This window comes from Phoca vitulina, unplaced genomic scaffold (genome assembly GCF_004348235.1).
Source record: "Phoca vitulina isolate PV1807 unplaced genomic scaffold, GSC_HSeal_1.0 scaffold13, whole genome shotgun sequence".
Classification (NCBI taxonomy): Eukaryota; Metazoa; Chordata; class Mammalia; order Carnivora; family Phocidae; genus Phoca; species Phoca vitulina.
In genome coordinates, this window is record NW_022589716.1 from 15,180,683 (window position 1) to 15,196,205 (window position 15,523).

A 15,523-nucleotide genomic window follows, 5' to 3' on the forward strand; every position below is an offset into this window, starting at 1 on the left:
TTAAAGTCATGCCTGTACACCCATATGTTTGCAGCCTGCCTTTTGACATGAGCAGTGCATCTTGGAGAATATTCACACCTCTGTCCCCTCGTTGGCACGATCTGCCATGTGGCTGAAGCCTGGCCACACCTCCGTAGCACGCGCACACCTGGTTTCAGGGTCACGTGGGGCTCAGTGCATACCCCCTGGGCAGGCCTCTTTGGTCTCTGGACCATCAGTGAGCACCTTCACTCACCTGTGACTCAAATGCACGAGTTGTGAATGAGGCCACCTCCCAGCTCTGGGTTCTCTGAAGCCGTCCCTGGAAGGCAGCCAGCTCTGAGCATATGAAAGTCACTGGCCAGTCCTTTCATGTGTCTCCTCATTGCTGCTTCCTCTAAGACACCTAGGGCTTCAATTCCAGACCAGGAAAAACACCATGCCGATTAGGAAAAGCCTTTGGTCCATGGTGCTCCGAGGCCGCCTTGCTTGTGGTTCGGAGGTGCTGGTCTTGGGAGACCCCATACTGCCCTAGAGTCAGGATTTCCCTGGCTTGTGGTGAGAGCCCTGTGCTCGCAATGCTGTCATTTTGGTTCAAAGTCCTTTCCCTTTTTTTGTCAAATACAACACATGGGTTTTCCGTGGCCCTGCTTTACAGAGACCTTTCAAAAATCGGCGCAGTACAGAGAGTCAGTTCTTCGGACTCACTTCGGTGCCCCTGCATTGGCCAGCTCTGTGACTTTTGCCTTGTTGGCTGTGGGATTAAATTTGCTTCCAAGAATTAGTAAATAAAACATTGGCTTATGGGAATGTTTTGATAGAAAGTTAATACCAAAAGTAAGTAAAGCAGAGAGGACAGTGTCAGATTATAATTTACTAGTTGGCAGAGCAGATTGTGGGGTCCAGTAAATTTATGTGTGAGTCCCACCTTTGTGGTCTGCTGTGTACGGCACCCTGGACACATTCCTTAACCTCGGAGCCTCAGTTTCCCCATCTGTTAAAGCCATTGGTAACTAATAAATACCCTATAGGGTCATGGTAAAAATTAAAGGAGGTGATGTGCTGTACTCAGGCCTGGGGATAAAGTGCAGTCATTAAGTAACCAATCATTATTGGTTTTTAAGTAACCCGTCATTATTGTATCAGTAAGTGTCAGCTATCATTGTTATTAATATCATCATTAGTTAGTAGCTATTCTTATACTGGTTGTTATCCAGGGAAATGCTGATTATCCCGACTCAGTCTTGCTTCTTGTCCTTGGTATCCGCCCTTGCTTGTTGCCCAGGCTGAGATAATGCCTCGTGTCCAGGGAACCCTCATTGTTCTGCTCTCAGCTGTTCTTACTGCTGAGAAGGGCCAGCTCATCGCTTGGGCGTGTCCCCCTTTTCCAGGAGTCGAAGTTGGGAAGGGTCAAGAGTTCGCCATCGACACGAAGGGGGCAGGAGGCCAGGGGAAGCTGGACGTGACGATCCTGAGCCCCTCGAGGAAGGTTGTTCCTTGTATGGTGGCGCCCGTGGTGGGCCGGGAGAGCAGCACGGCCAAGTTCATCCCTCGGGAGGAGGGGCTGTATGCTGTAGACGTCACCTACGATGGACATCCCGTGCCTGGGAGCCCCTACACGGTGGAGGCTTCACTGCCACCAGATCCCACCAAGGTCAGCTTTCGTTTCTGCACCGGGACTTGTCTCCTATCATCAAATATAACACGGGAGTCCTTCACTGATCCTGCTTGACCAAGGCCTGTAGAAGATCGTTTTCTGAGGAAGGTCCATTCTCAACGGCTGACAGAAGTTTTCTCTCCTACAGTTCAGCCGGAGGGGTCCCCTGGGCAGCTGGGTGTCCTCCCCACTGCTCCTCTTGCTCTCTGGCGGTGAGGGAGTCCTCTTCCCTGCGTTCTGTCCCCTTCACTTGTTAGCATAATAACAGCACTCGCTTCACCGTGAGCCTGTAAGGGTGAGGTGAGAGCGAGCTGGTGGAGGCCTCAGCCCCGTGTCCGGCACGCAGGGTGAGCTCACCCTGCAGAAGCGATATAGCTCAATATCAAAATATATGAGTCTCATTATCATTTCTTCCTAGTATAGCCCCAAATCAAGGGTTTTAGAGTATCTTCTGTGGTCTGAACGACATGAATCCTGTAAAACGGTCTTATTTGTTGAATCAGAGATGAAAGCCCCATCCCCACCCTCTTGTAAAAGCAGTTTTGTTTATTCATTTGGTTTTTAAATTTTTGTATTAGACTTTAGTTTTTTGTGGCTTTTTAAAAATATATTTTTTAAAAGATTTATTTATTTATTTCAGAGAGAGAGAGAACGAGCACAAGCAGGGGGAGCAGGAGAGAGAGAAGCAGGCTCCCTGCTGAGCAGGGAGCCCAATGCGGGGCTCGATCTCAGGACCCTGGGATCATGACCTGAGCTGAAGGCAGACGCTTAACCGACTAAGCCACCCAGACACCCTTAGACTTTAGTTTTTTAGAGCAGTTTTAGGTTCATAGCAAAATGGAAAGGCGGGTACAGAGATTTCCCTCCTACCCCCTCTGCCTCCCCGTTACCACCATCCCCCAGCAGCGCGGTGCATTTGTTCATACTGATGAACCTGCATTGACAGCCTGTTCACCCCAGATACATAGTTTACAGGAGGGTTCACTCGGGGTGCTGTGCATTCTATGGGTTTGGACAAATGTATCATGACACGTACCCACCACTCTAGGGTCATGTTTTATTATGGGGAGTTTGTTGAGGGAGGTCCATAAAACCATCCTACGAGCATTCAGCCCCGAACGTGTTTGTGAGGCGAGACGTCAGGTCTCCACCTCTGGCCCTGTGGTTCAGAAGTGGTGGGCACGGCAGGACGGGAAGTCACCCCCCATGCTCCAGAGGACCACGCCTCTGTGCTGTGGCTTTCGGTGTTGACTGAGCTCACAGGCGTGTCTCCCTCTCGTAGCCGTTCGAAGCCTGGATTGCACTGTGGCTTTGGCTCGGTGTCGGTCTGACACGAGGTAGGCCCCAGGGAGAAGGGCCCCTCGAGTGAGAGGCAGCTCAGCGCTGAGTGCAGGCTGGGGTGGTAAGTAGGGCTGGCCGAGGCAGAGTGTGACTTTTATTCTCTGTTCAACCAGGTGAAGGCCCATGGTCCTGGCCTTGAAGGTGGTCTCGTGGGCAAGCCCGCTGAGTTCACCATCGACACCAAAGGAGCAGGCACTGGAGGTCTGGGCCTCACTGTGGAAGGTCCGTGCGAGGCCAAAATTGAATGTTCTGACAATGGTGATGGGACCTGCTCCGTCTCCTACCTGCCCACAAAGCCTGGGGAGTACTTTGTCAACATTCTCTTTGAAGAAGTCCACATACCTGGTTCTCCCTTCAAAGCCGACATTGAAATGCCTTTCGACCCCTCTAAAGTCGTGGCTTCAGGACCAGGTCTCCAGCATGGGAAGGTGGGCGAAGCCGGGCTTCTGAGTGTTGACTGTTCAGAAGCGGGGCCCGGGGCCCTGGGCCTGGAAGCCATCTCAGACTCAGGAGCAAAAGCCGAAGTCTGTATTGAAAACAACAAAGACGGCACCTACGCGGTGACCTACGTGCCCCTGACTGCCGGCATGTACACTCTGACCATGAAGTATGGCGGTGAGCTGGTGCCCCACTTCCCCGCCAGGGTCAAGGTGGAGCCCGCCGTGGACACCAGCAGGGTCAAAGTCTTTGGGCCAGGAATAGAAGGAAAAGGTGGGTTTCAGAAAAAAAAAAAGGGGTCGGGGGAGGTTGCAAAATAACGTGGGACTTAGGGGTCACCAGAGACTCAGAGCTGCAAACAGATATGCCCACGGGGGCCAGGTGGGGCGTAAGAAAACACGCACCTGTGCTGTTGGTATCAGGAAGGGAGGGACCACAGCAGAGGGGGTGAGCACGTGGCATTTCTGCTGCCGACCCTCGCTTTGTTTCTCCAGGGGGAGCAGGGCCCAGCACTGCCTGCACATGTTCCTATTTTTCTGGCAAAGCCAGCAATCTTGATTTTTACGTGGAAATTCAAGATCTTTCATAATTGAAAAGGTTTAAAATGTGCTCTTACCATACTTGTTGCAGAGTAGATCTGTCTTTTCCTTTTAACCTGTCCTAGAGCCCCACCTTTGTCCAAATAGTGTGCAAGGAGTCGTGTTGTCACAGGGTGGCTTCCACAGGCCACCCGGGGAAGAAGCAGCTTTTGCAGGGTGGTGGCAGGGGGAGGTGGTCATTAATACTCTTGATTTGGAGAGTCAGAGAAAACAGCCGTCTGCTGTCCCTGAACTTAGACATAATGTACCTAAAGTGCCGAGAACCCTGGTTCCTGGATTTGGTCCGAGGTCCCGGGTGTTGGTGACGTTCTCCTCTGTGTGATTGCTCCGCAGACGTGTTTCGAGAAGCCACCACCGAGTTCACGGTCGATTCACGGCCCCTGACACAGGTCGGGGGCGACCACATCAAAGCCCACATTGCCAACCCCTCAGGGGCCTCTACTGAGTGCTTTGTCACAGACAATGCTGATGGGACCTACCAGGTGGAGTACACGCCCTTTGAGAAAGGTGAGCTGACTTCTTCTTGGACATGACCATCATTCAGAGCTATGCTGGGCCATTTCCTTTGGTGACTGGAGCTCACTCCTGCCCTGTGTGCCTGGCCTGTCTCAGCAGAGGCACGGACAGAGTGACAGGGACATGCGGAAATCTTCCCCAGCAGAGCCACTGCGCGCTCGGTGCCTGACGTGCTGGCCCTGGTGTGTGACATCTGGGCCAGGGTTAGCCTCAGGCTCCTCTGAGCAGCTTATGGCTGATGTCTTGGCATAGTGCCCATTTGTATCTTTTTTTTTTTTTTACATAATTACTTTCTTGAATATTAGCAATTACTTAAAAATTTGATAAATCATGAAAGGATAAAGAAAAAAATAAAAGCACCATATATTCTCATTACCTGGTTATATGATTCCTATAAATATTCTGGTATAGGTATATTCAGTCTCTTTAGGTAGATGCATGTATATTCTATTTCATGAATTTCCTTTTATCTCTTGGCTAATGACTGGAGGAAGTTTTTTCCAAAACAGGATGGTGCATTTAAGGTGACTTAACTTGAATACAGACTTAGTGATACTTGCTTGGGGGAGAAGCCTTGCGTGTTGTATATGTGTTGGGGATGGAGGGCTATGTGGCTGCTAGATGAACAGAAAGCATAAATAGCTATATTTTTAAAAAATCAGATCATACCAATATTGTACTATTTCTTTAACCTGCTTGTTTCCAATAACATGGGCCAGTGGATAGGCGTGAGTGCTGGATGAAACTCTGTAGGAGGGACTTATTTCCCACAAGTAGATGACTCCTGTGCAAATATGTTTCTGCTTGTCGTTTTGAACAGGTCTCCACGTAGTGGAGGTGACATACGATGATGTACCCATCCCACATAGTCCCTTCAAAGTGGCTGTAACCGAAGGCTGCCAGCCCTCTCGGGTTCAAGCCCAAGGACCAGGGTTGAAAGAGGCCTTTACCAACAAACCCAATGTCTTCACCGTGGTTACCAGGTGAGCAAGGCCCTGGGATCTGTGTGTTGACTTTAAAAGGAGTAGCCCTGGGTAGTTTGTTTGCTTATTAATTTATTTTCTGCCTTCTTGCATTCTTTTTTCTTTTTTATTCAAATCTAATGAATTAACATCTAGTGTATTATTAGTTTCAGAGGTAGAGATCAGTGACTCACCAGTCTTGTATAGTACCCAGTGCTCATTACATCATATGCCCTCCTTAATGTCCATAACTAAAGGAGTCTTTTTTTTTTTTAAGATTTTATTTATTTGAGAGAGAGAGAGCGTGTGCGCACATGAGTGGGGGGAGGGGCAGAGGGAGAAGCGGACTCCCTGCTCAGCGGGGCTGACGGCTTAATGCAGGGCTCAATCCCAGGACCCTGGGATCATGAACCCCAGCCAAAGGCAGACATTTAACCGACTGAGCCACCCTGGCGCCCCTCTAAAGGAGTTCTATGGATATATTCTACATATGTGTCCTAGTCTCCCAACTTTTGAGAGGCTTTTTTTTTTCATGGTATATGAGGCATTTTCTTTTGTAGAGACTTACGCTACAGAGAGAGGCCAAGTATATTCTCAAAAAGTACCAGAAAGCCCTTGGTTATTGTCCTAATGTTGCTGAGCAAACCAGAACTAGATGGCAGCTCCTTAACTAGATAATGCAGAAACATACAGTCCATTTCCTAGTTAAGTGAAATATTAGAAGTCGTCCTACTAGAATTGGTCACAGATGCAATTAGATGTGAAAAACCAGTGAAGGATAAGCATTGGAAAGGGGGGATCAGAGCTGTCTGTATATTACATTGTTGAGAAATTTTCAGTAGTTGAGTCAGATTGGCTAACTGGGATTGTTGATAGAGAGATTTTAAATAATTCTGGCAATAAGCAGACTAGCATGAACCACTAGTACCACTTCCCTCTTTTTTCCACCCTTTCCAGAGGGGCAGGCATTGGTGGGCTCGGCATAACTGTTGAGGGACCGTCAGAGTCGAAGATCAACTGCAGAGACAACAAAGATGGAAGCTGTAGTGCTGAGTACATCCCCTTTGCTCCAGGGGACTATGACGTTAACATCACATATGGAGGAGCCCACATCCCTGGTAAGTGATCCCGCAGAAACGTACCCAAAGAATAACGATTTGGCATGAAAGCAGGTTTCATCTTGCTTACCTCTGAGTGGGAAAGAGAGTCTGAGATTTGCAGTCGGTGCAAAGGGAGAACTTTCCTTATGGCCGTATCTCCAAGAATATCCCAACTTCCAGTAGGACCGGTAACCTGGCAAAACGCATTGGCTTGGTATTTTGACGGGAAATCATTCATGTGTTGGAGGACCCAGTTCTTAATTTAAGGGAAAGCTGATTTTTTTTTTTTTTTTACAAAGGTGAAAATCTCCACTTTATTCTGTGGTTGGTTCTTCTTCACCTTATACCTGTTTTCTTATTTTCTGCTTTTCATGGACAGTCCTGGTAGCCGAAAGAGACCCACAAAGTCAAATTCTTATTTATTAATTTCTTTTCTAGTTCATGATGTAGTATATACACTTGCTGTAAAGCAGGGTTTGTCAGGTGCCTGGCTGGCTCAGTCAGTGGAGTGCGCAACTCTTGATCTCGGGGTTGCGTGTTTGAGCCCCACATTGGGCGTAGGGATTACATAAAAAAAATCAGATCTTTAAAAAAAACAAAAACAAGGTTTGTCATCCTCAGCACCATTGACATTTTGGGTGGGGTAATTCTTTGTTGTTGTGGGGAGGGGGTTTATCCTGTGCTTTGTAGGGTATTTAGTAGCACTCCACCACCCCTACCCCCCTTCATTTTGGGACAACCAAAAATGTCTCTAGATACTGCCAAGTGTCCACTCGGGGCAAAAAATCACCTCTAGTTGAGAACCACTGCTATATATGATTGGAACAATGAGAAATATGACTTCAGTAACGAAGGGCCCTCCGACTTTCATGCTCCAGGGGGAAGAATCTCCATATTCTGGTTGTGTTTAATGAAACGGTTGCCATTCAGCAGCACACATCTAGATGGGTAGATGACTATGGTATAGTGTGGAGACAAGGACCCCGGGGGCTGGGGCGCCTGGGTGGCTCAGATGGTTAAGCGTCTGCCTTCGGCTCGGGTCATGATCCCAGGGTCCTGGGATCGAGCCCTGCATTGGGCTCCCTGCTCGGCGGGGAGCCTGCTTCTACCTCTCCCTCTTCTCCCAACTCCGGCTCTCTCTCACTATCTGTGTCCCTCTCTCAAATAAAATAAAATCTTAAAAAAAAAAAAAGACCCCGGGGGCCGCCACTGAGTCAGCCTATGCCTGTCTTGGGTATGGTGAGAAAGGGCAGAACCCCACCCCAAGACTCCTGGGGCAGGAAGAGCCTCGGATGGGTCAGGGTTATTCTTGCCCCGAAAGCCGAAAGCTGTAAGCCAGGATAAGACTAAGGGAGAAGGAACAGACTTGAGGAGCTTGCTTTTGGGTTTCTGGATTGATTCCCAAAAGCTGGAGTGTGCATTGACCAAACACTGCTGAATCTGTAGACATTTCCTCCTTATTACATGCACATGTGCACACAGACTCACTCTTCCCCTCACATTGGTCAGAAAGCACAGACATTCAGCTCAAATTAATGCCACTCAGATACTCATTTAAGCCTTAATTTTATGAAGGCTTAGATTTTCTTAGAAGGCTTTCTTTAAGTTTAAGAAAAACTAAATTGGTAAATTTCTTCTCAAACTTGTCTTTGCAGCTAATCATAGATTTTTAAATCCCTGTCAGCACTAGGCAAGGGGAATTCAGCCATGGACAAGACAGTCAAAGCTCTTGTGCTCTGGGAACTTCCTGTCTGGTGTTTATGCAGCTTCTCGTGATTACTGCTACCAAGAAAGAACAGGGCGCAGTGACAGAGGACAGAGCCATGGGTATTGGGGGAGCTTGGCAGTTTCGAAGTGGGAAGGACGGGAGAGGAGAGTGCAGAGAACAGGTGGAAGGCTGTTGTCAGGAGAGATGACGTGGTAGCTCCAAGGAGGCAGGTGCAGTGGAGAAGAGCCTCTCCTGGTCATGGATACAACAACACTGTTCCGACTTCAATGGGAAGGTCTGGCTGATGCTTTCAGCTTTGGAAGTCCCCTCGCAGAAGAGGGTGAAGGTTTGGGCCCCCATGGATGACCCAGGAGCATGAAGCAGGTGGCCATCTTTGAGAATTACAATAAAAAGAGACCCATTTGGGGTTTTCTCATCAGAGGTAGATGGTACATCCTTATGTTTCAGATCTCTGTTGCCGCTCAGAGCTTCTTCCAGATCCAGGCCCTTCTCCAGGCAGATGTTTAGTAAAATGTTGGTTGGTTGTCTTAGTGTTGGGCTTCTTAGTAAGCCAACTCATGAGGCGTTGCTATGAAACATTCAGCAACCTGCTGGCTTCTCATTTGCTTTCATGGGGATTTTCATTGGTTAAACATTAGTCCAGTGTTTCCTGGCCTGGTGCAAACCCCTAGTGGGGTTATTTTTGACCAGGTATGCTGTCCTCCCCGCTGTGGCATATTGGTTTCCCCTGGTGGGTCAGCTGTGGTCAGCTGGTGGTGGCTTTTAGATCAACTGGATCCACTGGGAAAAAGTGCATCAGGAAGAAGAGCTGCTGTGGCTGGTTTTCGATGTCTGCCTGGGGCACGGAACGGGGCGACAGGGAACGCTTGGTATCTGCCACCGTGGGTCTAAAGTTTTCTTGTTAGTTCTTGGCTGTCCTCATGCTACATGTTCAGACCCCTTCCAGTAGAAGCTCTGACTTGGAGATTGGCCTCAGAGGTAGTCCATCACCATCACCTGCTGACACTGAAATTCTCAACCGTTTCTCTATGAAATGAAGCTCCCTTTTGTTTCCCTAAACCCCAGCCTGGAGGGTGATGTTTGTCTTTGCCAGGGTCAGCCATTTATTTCAGTTAGCTGAAAAATTTGATGCCATTGAAACCCAGCTATCGTTAAAAAAACCAAGGCCTCTGTTCTTTGTGTGATCTTTTAATTTACCACCGTATTCTACAACAGATAAATTTGGGGGGATGCAAAGCAGAAGACACCTGAGTTTGTGTAGCGGTTAGAAGTCATTGATTTTGCCAGCCTCCTTGGGAGCACAAGGACTCCTGTGCACAGCAGGAGGTGCATGTCACCCCTTGGTGATGGACTTGGTAGCCCAAGGAGGCATGATGCCAGGGACACTGGGGCTCCTGTCTCTGGCTCACCTCTGCGGAGGTCTTACTTAGTCCCCATTGGTGGGGGAATCCCATGAGGGACCCTGGCCCAGTCCTAGTTTTTCTCTTTAGTGCTTCTCTTGCAAATCCTGATCACACAGCATTTTCTGTTTCCTTGGTCTTTTTTTTTTTTTTTTTTAAGATTTTATTTATTTATTTGCAAGAGAGAGAGGGAGAAGACACACAGAGGGAGATGGAACAGCAGACCCCCTGCAGAGCAGGGAGCCCACTGCGGGACTTGATCCCAGGACCCTGGGATCATGACCTGAGCTGAAGGCAGATGTTTAACTGGCTGAGCCACCCAGGTGTCCCTGTTTCCTTCGTCTTTAAAACCAATACCTTCAAAGAGTCAGAGGCCCCCAATGTCACCTGTGGGGTCAGCCATGTGGGAGGACCACAGCTGACAGGGAAAAAGCAAGGCTTCACCCAATGGCCAGGGAACCAATAGGCCATTCGTGGTGGGAAGGTGTGGGTTACATTGTAGGGGAAGGACTCCAGGAAGCCCTCAGGAGCCGTTTGTGGAGAGGATATTAGATGTGGGCTAGAAGGCCTCCCTACCTCTGGAGCCCTCTGCACTCCTTCCTTCCACCCCTCAGCGTCCTCCTTTGGCATCTTCAACAGCCTGTCTTCTCCCTCGCCTCCAGGCCTCTGCACGCACCCGTCACTGTGCTTGAAGCCCCTCTCCATCTGCTTCCCTGGGTGCTATCTCCTCACTCTCTGGTCTCAGCTTAGCTGTCCCTGGAAGGTTCCTCTGGCCTCCTGAAGACGAGATTGGTTGCCTTCTAAGTGTTCCACCAATGCTTGTACATGTCCCCAGCATCTGTTACATGTGATGCCATAGCTCCTTGTTTGCCTTACCCTTCTCCCAGCACTGTGGGTTCCTACAGGGCCATTAAGCACTCTGGGCCCAGCACGTGGCAGGCACGATGCCTGCACGTAGTGGGTGCACGTGGGAGCACACACAGCAAGGTGGGAGGCCCTGACTGAGGTCCAAACAGTGGAGGGCCCCTGGGGTGCAGTTCTGGGTGCACACGAGGCAGGTCACCTGTCACTAGGTGAGCCGTGCTTAGAATCCTGTGACTTCTTTTCCAGGTAGTCCCTTCAGAGTTCCTGTGAAGGATGTTGTGGACCCGAGCAAGGTCAAGGTTGCTGGCCCCGGGCTGGGCTCTGGTGTCCGAGCCCGCATCTTACAGTCCTTCACAGTGGACAGCAGCAAGGCTGGCCTGGCCCCTCTGGAAGTGAGGGTCCTGGGCCCACGAGGTGAGTGTGCATCCTGCCTTCCTGCCAGCATTCTCCTGCCCCAGGTGAGGGCAGCCGTGACCTGGCGGGCACTTGACTTTGGAGTTTGGTTGTGAACTTAAAATTGAATTTCCTAAATTACTTTATTGCTCCATATTCTAGCTAAACAGGAGAAGCTCCTGCTTTTATTTATTTTTAAAAGATTTTATTTATATATTTTGAGAGAGAAAGTGCACCCAGGCTCACGTGTGCACATTTGTGAGTGGGGGGAAGGGCAGAGGGAGAGAGAGAACCTCAAGCAGACTCCCTGCTGAGCACGGACCCCGCTGAGGGGCTCATTCTCATGACCCTGAGATTTAAGACCTGAGCCGAAATCAAGAGTTGGATGCTTAACCGACTGAGCCACCAAGGCACCCTGAAACTCTTGCTTTTAAAAAGCAGGCAGATCTCTTATTTCTCTAGTGGTCTTTCCCCCATTTAATAATATGGCTCTAAGTGACTTTTAAAATTTTTTTTTTTTTTAAAGATTTTATTTATTTATTTGACAGAGAGAGACACAGCGAGAGAGGGAACACAAGCAGGGGGAGTGGGAGAAGCAGGCTTCCTGCGGAGCAGGGAGCCCGATGCGGGACTCGATCCCAGGACCCCGGGATCATGACCTGAACCGAAGGCAGACGCTTAACAACTGAGCCACGCAGGCGCCCTGACTTTTTAAATTTTTCTTTTTCTTTTTATTTTTTTTAGAGAATCTTTTTTTTTTTTTTTTTTTAAGATTTTATTTTTTTTTCAACGGAGAGAGAGACAGCGAGAGAGGGAACACAAGCAGGGGGAGTGGGAGAGGGAGAAGCAGGCTTCCTGCTGAGCAGGGAGCCTGATGTGGGGCTCGATCCCAGGACCCTGGGACCATGACCTGAGCTGAAGGCAGACGCTTAACGACTGAGCCACCCAGGCGCCCAAATTTTTATTTTTCTTAAGTAGTGAGATGAAGCAAGTAGTATTTGGGCTCTCACATGTATGTCTAAGCATTGATGAGGTGACTGGGGTTGGTCTGGAATTTGGGTGGGTGATGGGTTTGGAGGTGATTACTCTCTTTGAGGTGCCTTGGTGCCCATGTGGAACACACCCCAAATTTCTGGAAATGACAGATACACAGCCCATATGACACATGGCTTTGTCATTGTCCCAACTTCCTGGAGGGAGAGGGTCTCTTGGGGATGGCCTTTGTTGACAATTTGGCCTGCCCTGTTGGCAGCCTGGAACTGGGGTTTGGTCTGACTAGCAGGCCATTTTGGGACAAAGCCCTGAAGTGCATTGAAATTTACCTTATTTGGTAGGCAATCACATTTCCTCTTCCGGCATTGAAAATGTGCCATTCTCTCCCTAATTTCTTAAATTATCTGGATGTTTCCCTAGTGATGTGTTCGTGGCTTTACAGAAGTGGCAAATGGGGGCTTCCTTCTTTGAAGAGGAACTTTCTACTTAATGGGGTTCAGCAGGAGGTTATGCCCTTTGAAGCTCAGGGCAGATGTGGTTTGAGGGAAATGAGGTCATGGGGCTGGAATCTGATTCTGCATAGTTACTGAGTTTTAGGACCTGTGTGTGTGTGAGAGAGAGAAAGAGAGAGGGAGGGAGGGAGGGCGGCTTTACTTAGCTATTTACCTCTATTTTATTATTATGGAGGACTCGGAAGTAACCGCCTTTTAATTTTAGCTGATGAGACGGATTCCCAGTCATGGCGCAGCCCCTTGAAAGCCATTTCAGAGTTCTTTAAAGGTGACCCGAAGGGTGACTTTACGGAGACAGGTTTGCAATTTCCTATTGGCTGCTGCTCTAATTTATGTGACCTGAATGCCTCTTGCTGGCCTCACCCTTGAAATTGCCTTGTTCCTGCCTCATCTGCTTTGCTTAATGAGTATGCCGTGCTTTGCTTAACCTATCCTGCAGTTGACCCATCCTTGATGCTCAAGTTCAGAAGCAGGATCTGGAATCTACCAACCCAATGCATGCCTTGATTATGCTTTAACACATTCTTTAACCATCCCCTGCAGGCATCACTTTGAAGAGTCCCCTCCACCCCATGAGATTGGCACCCTCACCTGCCCTGCACCTACACCCAGCCTGCTGGTGCCATAGTGGTCTGTGCTCAACGGTGGCCATAAGTTTGATTGGCCAGCCCATCGGTTAACTTTTGCTGTTCAGAGTTGTAGACTCTTTGGCCCTTCCTCAGCTATAAAGTAAAATTGCCACATCCCAAGCATGCCTCACCAGCTTGAAAGGGGATAGCATGCCTGCAACACGCGTCTTCACACAAGCACGGGCAGTCTCCTTAATTATACTCAAGGGCTGACAGAGTGTACTTTAGCCAACAGAAAGCTAAAGGTGTTTCTTGGGGTCATTTCTGCAACCATGAATTGGGGATCCTGTCTCCTGTGATTTCTCGGGCCTCTGATTATGGGCTGCCTACCTTTATGTTTCTCATCAGTGGAAGACAATAGCTCTTGGGATTGAATGTGCTCCTGTTTCAAACTCAGCCCAGGGTGGAGTGAAGGAGAGTCTAAGCAGTTCCTCAGACCTCTCATTTCTGTTCTCAGGCCTGGTGGAGCCGGTGAACATAGTGGACAATGGGGATGGCACACATACAGTGACCTACACCCCATCCCAGGAGGGGCCTTACATGGTCTCAGTTAAGTATGCTGATGAAGAGATTCCTCGTAGGTAAGCTCCTGACAAACCAGCCTGAAGCCCACCCCTCTGTGGGATTGACCAGCACTGTCCTGGTGACCTATTTATCCATTCATTTATCCATCTGTCCACCCACCCAGCAATCCACCCACCCACCCATCCATCCATCCATCTACCCATCCACCTACCCATGCATCCACCTATCCGTCTATCCATCCATCCATCCATCCATCCAACCACCACCCACCCATCCGTCTACCCATCCATCCACCCATCCATCTACCCATCCATTTTCCTCATCAGCAGGTATCAATGAGAACCTGCATGCTATCTGTGCCCAGGTGTTACAACACACTAGCCTTGATATCTGTGGCTGCTCCTCTCTTGGTATCCTGTATCCCCCTACTTTGTTCCTTTTGGCCATCTTTAATTTAAAGATGAGCTGAAATGAAGGAGTTGGGAATCTTTGGAGAAACAAGGAATGTGTTAGTTCATCAAAGTCTTCTTTCTGGTGACCTTGCAAGTAGTTCTTTGATTAGGGTGAAGATTTTTACTTTTTTACTCTTCACTTGAAGATTTGGTTGACAGTAGTGTTCCCAGAGGGTATTGGATAGAAGCCTTGTTCCTCATTCATATTAATATGAAATGTTGCATATGCTCTTCCCTCTGTCAGAACAGCCTCCAAAGGGTTCTTTTTTTACACCTTAAGATGAAAAAAATTGACCCATACCCAATATGTATTTTTTTTAATTTTTTTTAAAGATTTTATTTATTTATTTGACAGAGAGAGAGACAGTGAGAGAGGGAACACAAGCAGGGGGAGTGGGTGAGGGAGAAGCAGGCTTCCTGTGGAGCAGAGAGCTCGATGCGGGGCTCGATCCCAGGACCCTGGGATCATGACCTGAGCTGAAGGCAGACACTTAACAACTGAGCCACCCAGGTGCCCCTCTAATATGTATTTTATATAGAGATATACATATAGCTCTAGGTATGTAGAAATATATAAATTACATTTATGTATTACTTTGCTAATAGGTAGTTCACCATCTAAAGCGTACTAAAAATAGAAAAGAGGATAAGATATTAATTTTATTATTCCAACATTGTTTCCTAATTCCAATATTCCGTTCCCATCTTGGTGACCATTTTCTTAGCCTAACAAAAGTAAGTTAACTGTGTCTCCCAAACCAAGTTGGGGATTAGTGTGTATCCCATGGAATACACTCAGGGAAAGCGTATGATGGTTACGTGGTTGTAAATTTCTGCTAGATTTAAGGTATGTAAGGCACTCGCTGTCTTGTCTGCTATAGAAATCCGCCCTCTCTGAGCCCAGTCTCTTTGTGTAAGGGAGATCAGATGTAGCTGGGTTGACGGTATCGACACTGTGTATGTGTCTTTCAAGTCCCTTCAAGGTCAAGGTCCTTCCCACATACGATGCCAGCAAAGTGACTGCCAGTGGCCCCGGCCTCAGTTCCTATGGTGTGCCTGCCAGTCTGCCCGTGGAGTTTGCAATAGATGCCAGAGATGCTGGGGAAGGCCTGCTTGCTGTTCAGATCACGGTAACTTTGAGTTTTTTTCTTGAGTCAAATATGATTAATGAAGACCTAACTTCCTGGCCAGGGATAAGAACAAGGTTTTAATAACCAATTTCTGGCCTGATGCAAATGTTTGACGGACTTTTTTCCCACCAGAGAGTCGGTAATTGTGCAAGAGAACAGACATGCTTGCCTGAGTGAGAGGTCTGAAGGTGTAGCTCCAAGTACCGCGTTTGGATGAATCTCATGTACTTTGATCTCTATTCTATCCATTCCTCTGCTTTTGTTTTAAAATGTTTTAAATTCCTCATCAGATTAGTTAAGACTA

At 48.3% G+C, this 15,523-nt stretch overlaps 1 protein-coding gene across 3 annotated transcripts in view; it reads left to right on the top strand.

Moving 5' to 3' along the window:
• The window catches only part of FLNB (filamin B), a 139,805-nt gene that overhangs the window by 91,633 nt on the left and 32,649 nt on the right, over positions 1–15,523 (top strand). For 2 of the 3 annotated variants that reach the window (XM_032411592.1, XM_032411593.1), the window contains exons 20-27: positions 1,371–1,633; positions 3,091–3,688; positions 4,348–4,521; positions 5,351–5,513; positions 6,450–6,610; positions 10,832–10,999; positions 13,570–13,693; positions 15,063–15,219. In XM_032411592.1, the coding sequence (XP_032267483.1) occupies positions 1,371–1,633; positions 3,091–3,688; positions 4,348–4,521; positions 5,351–5,513; positions 6,450–6,610; positions 10,832–10,999; positions 13,570–13,693; positions 15,063–15,219 (1,808 nt within the window). Of the gene's footprint in view, positions 1–1,370; positions 1,634–3,090; positions 3,689–4,347; positions 4,522–5,350; positions 5,514–6,449; positions 6,611–10,831; positions 11,000–12,688; positions 12,782–13,569; positions 13,694–15,062; positions 15,220–15,523 lie in introns of all 3 variants that reach the window. The other variant, XM_032411594.1, reaches the window with a different exon arrangement.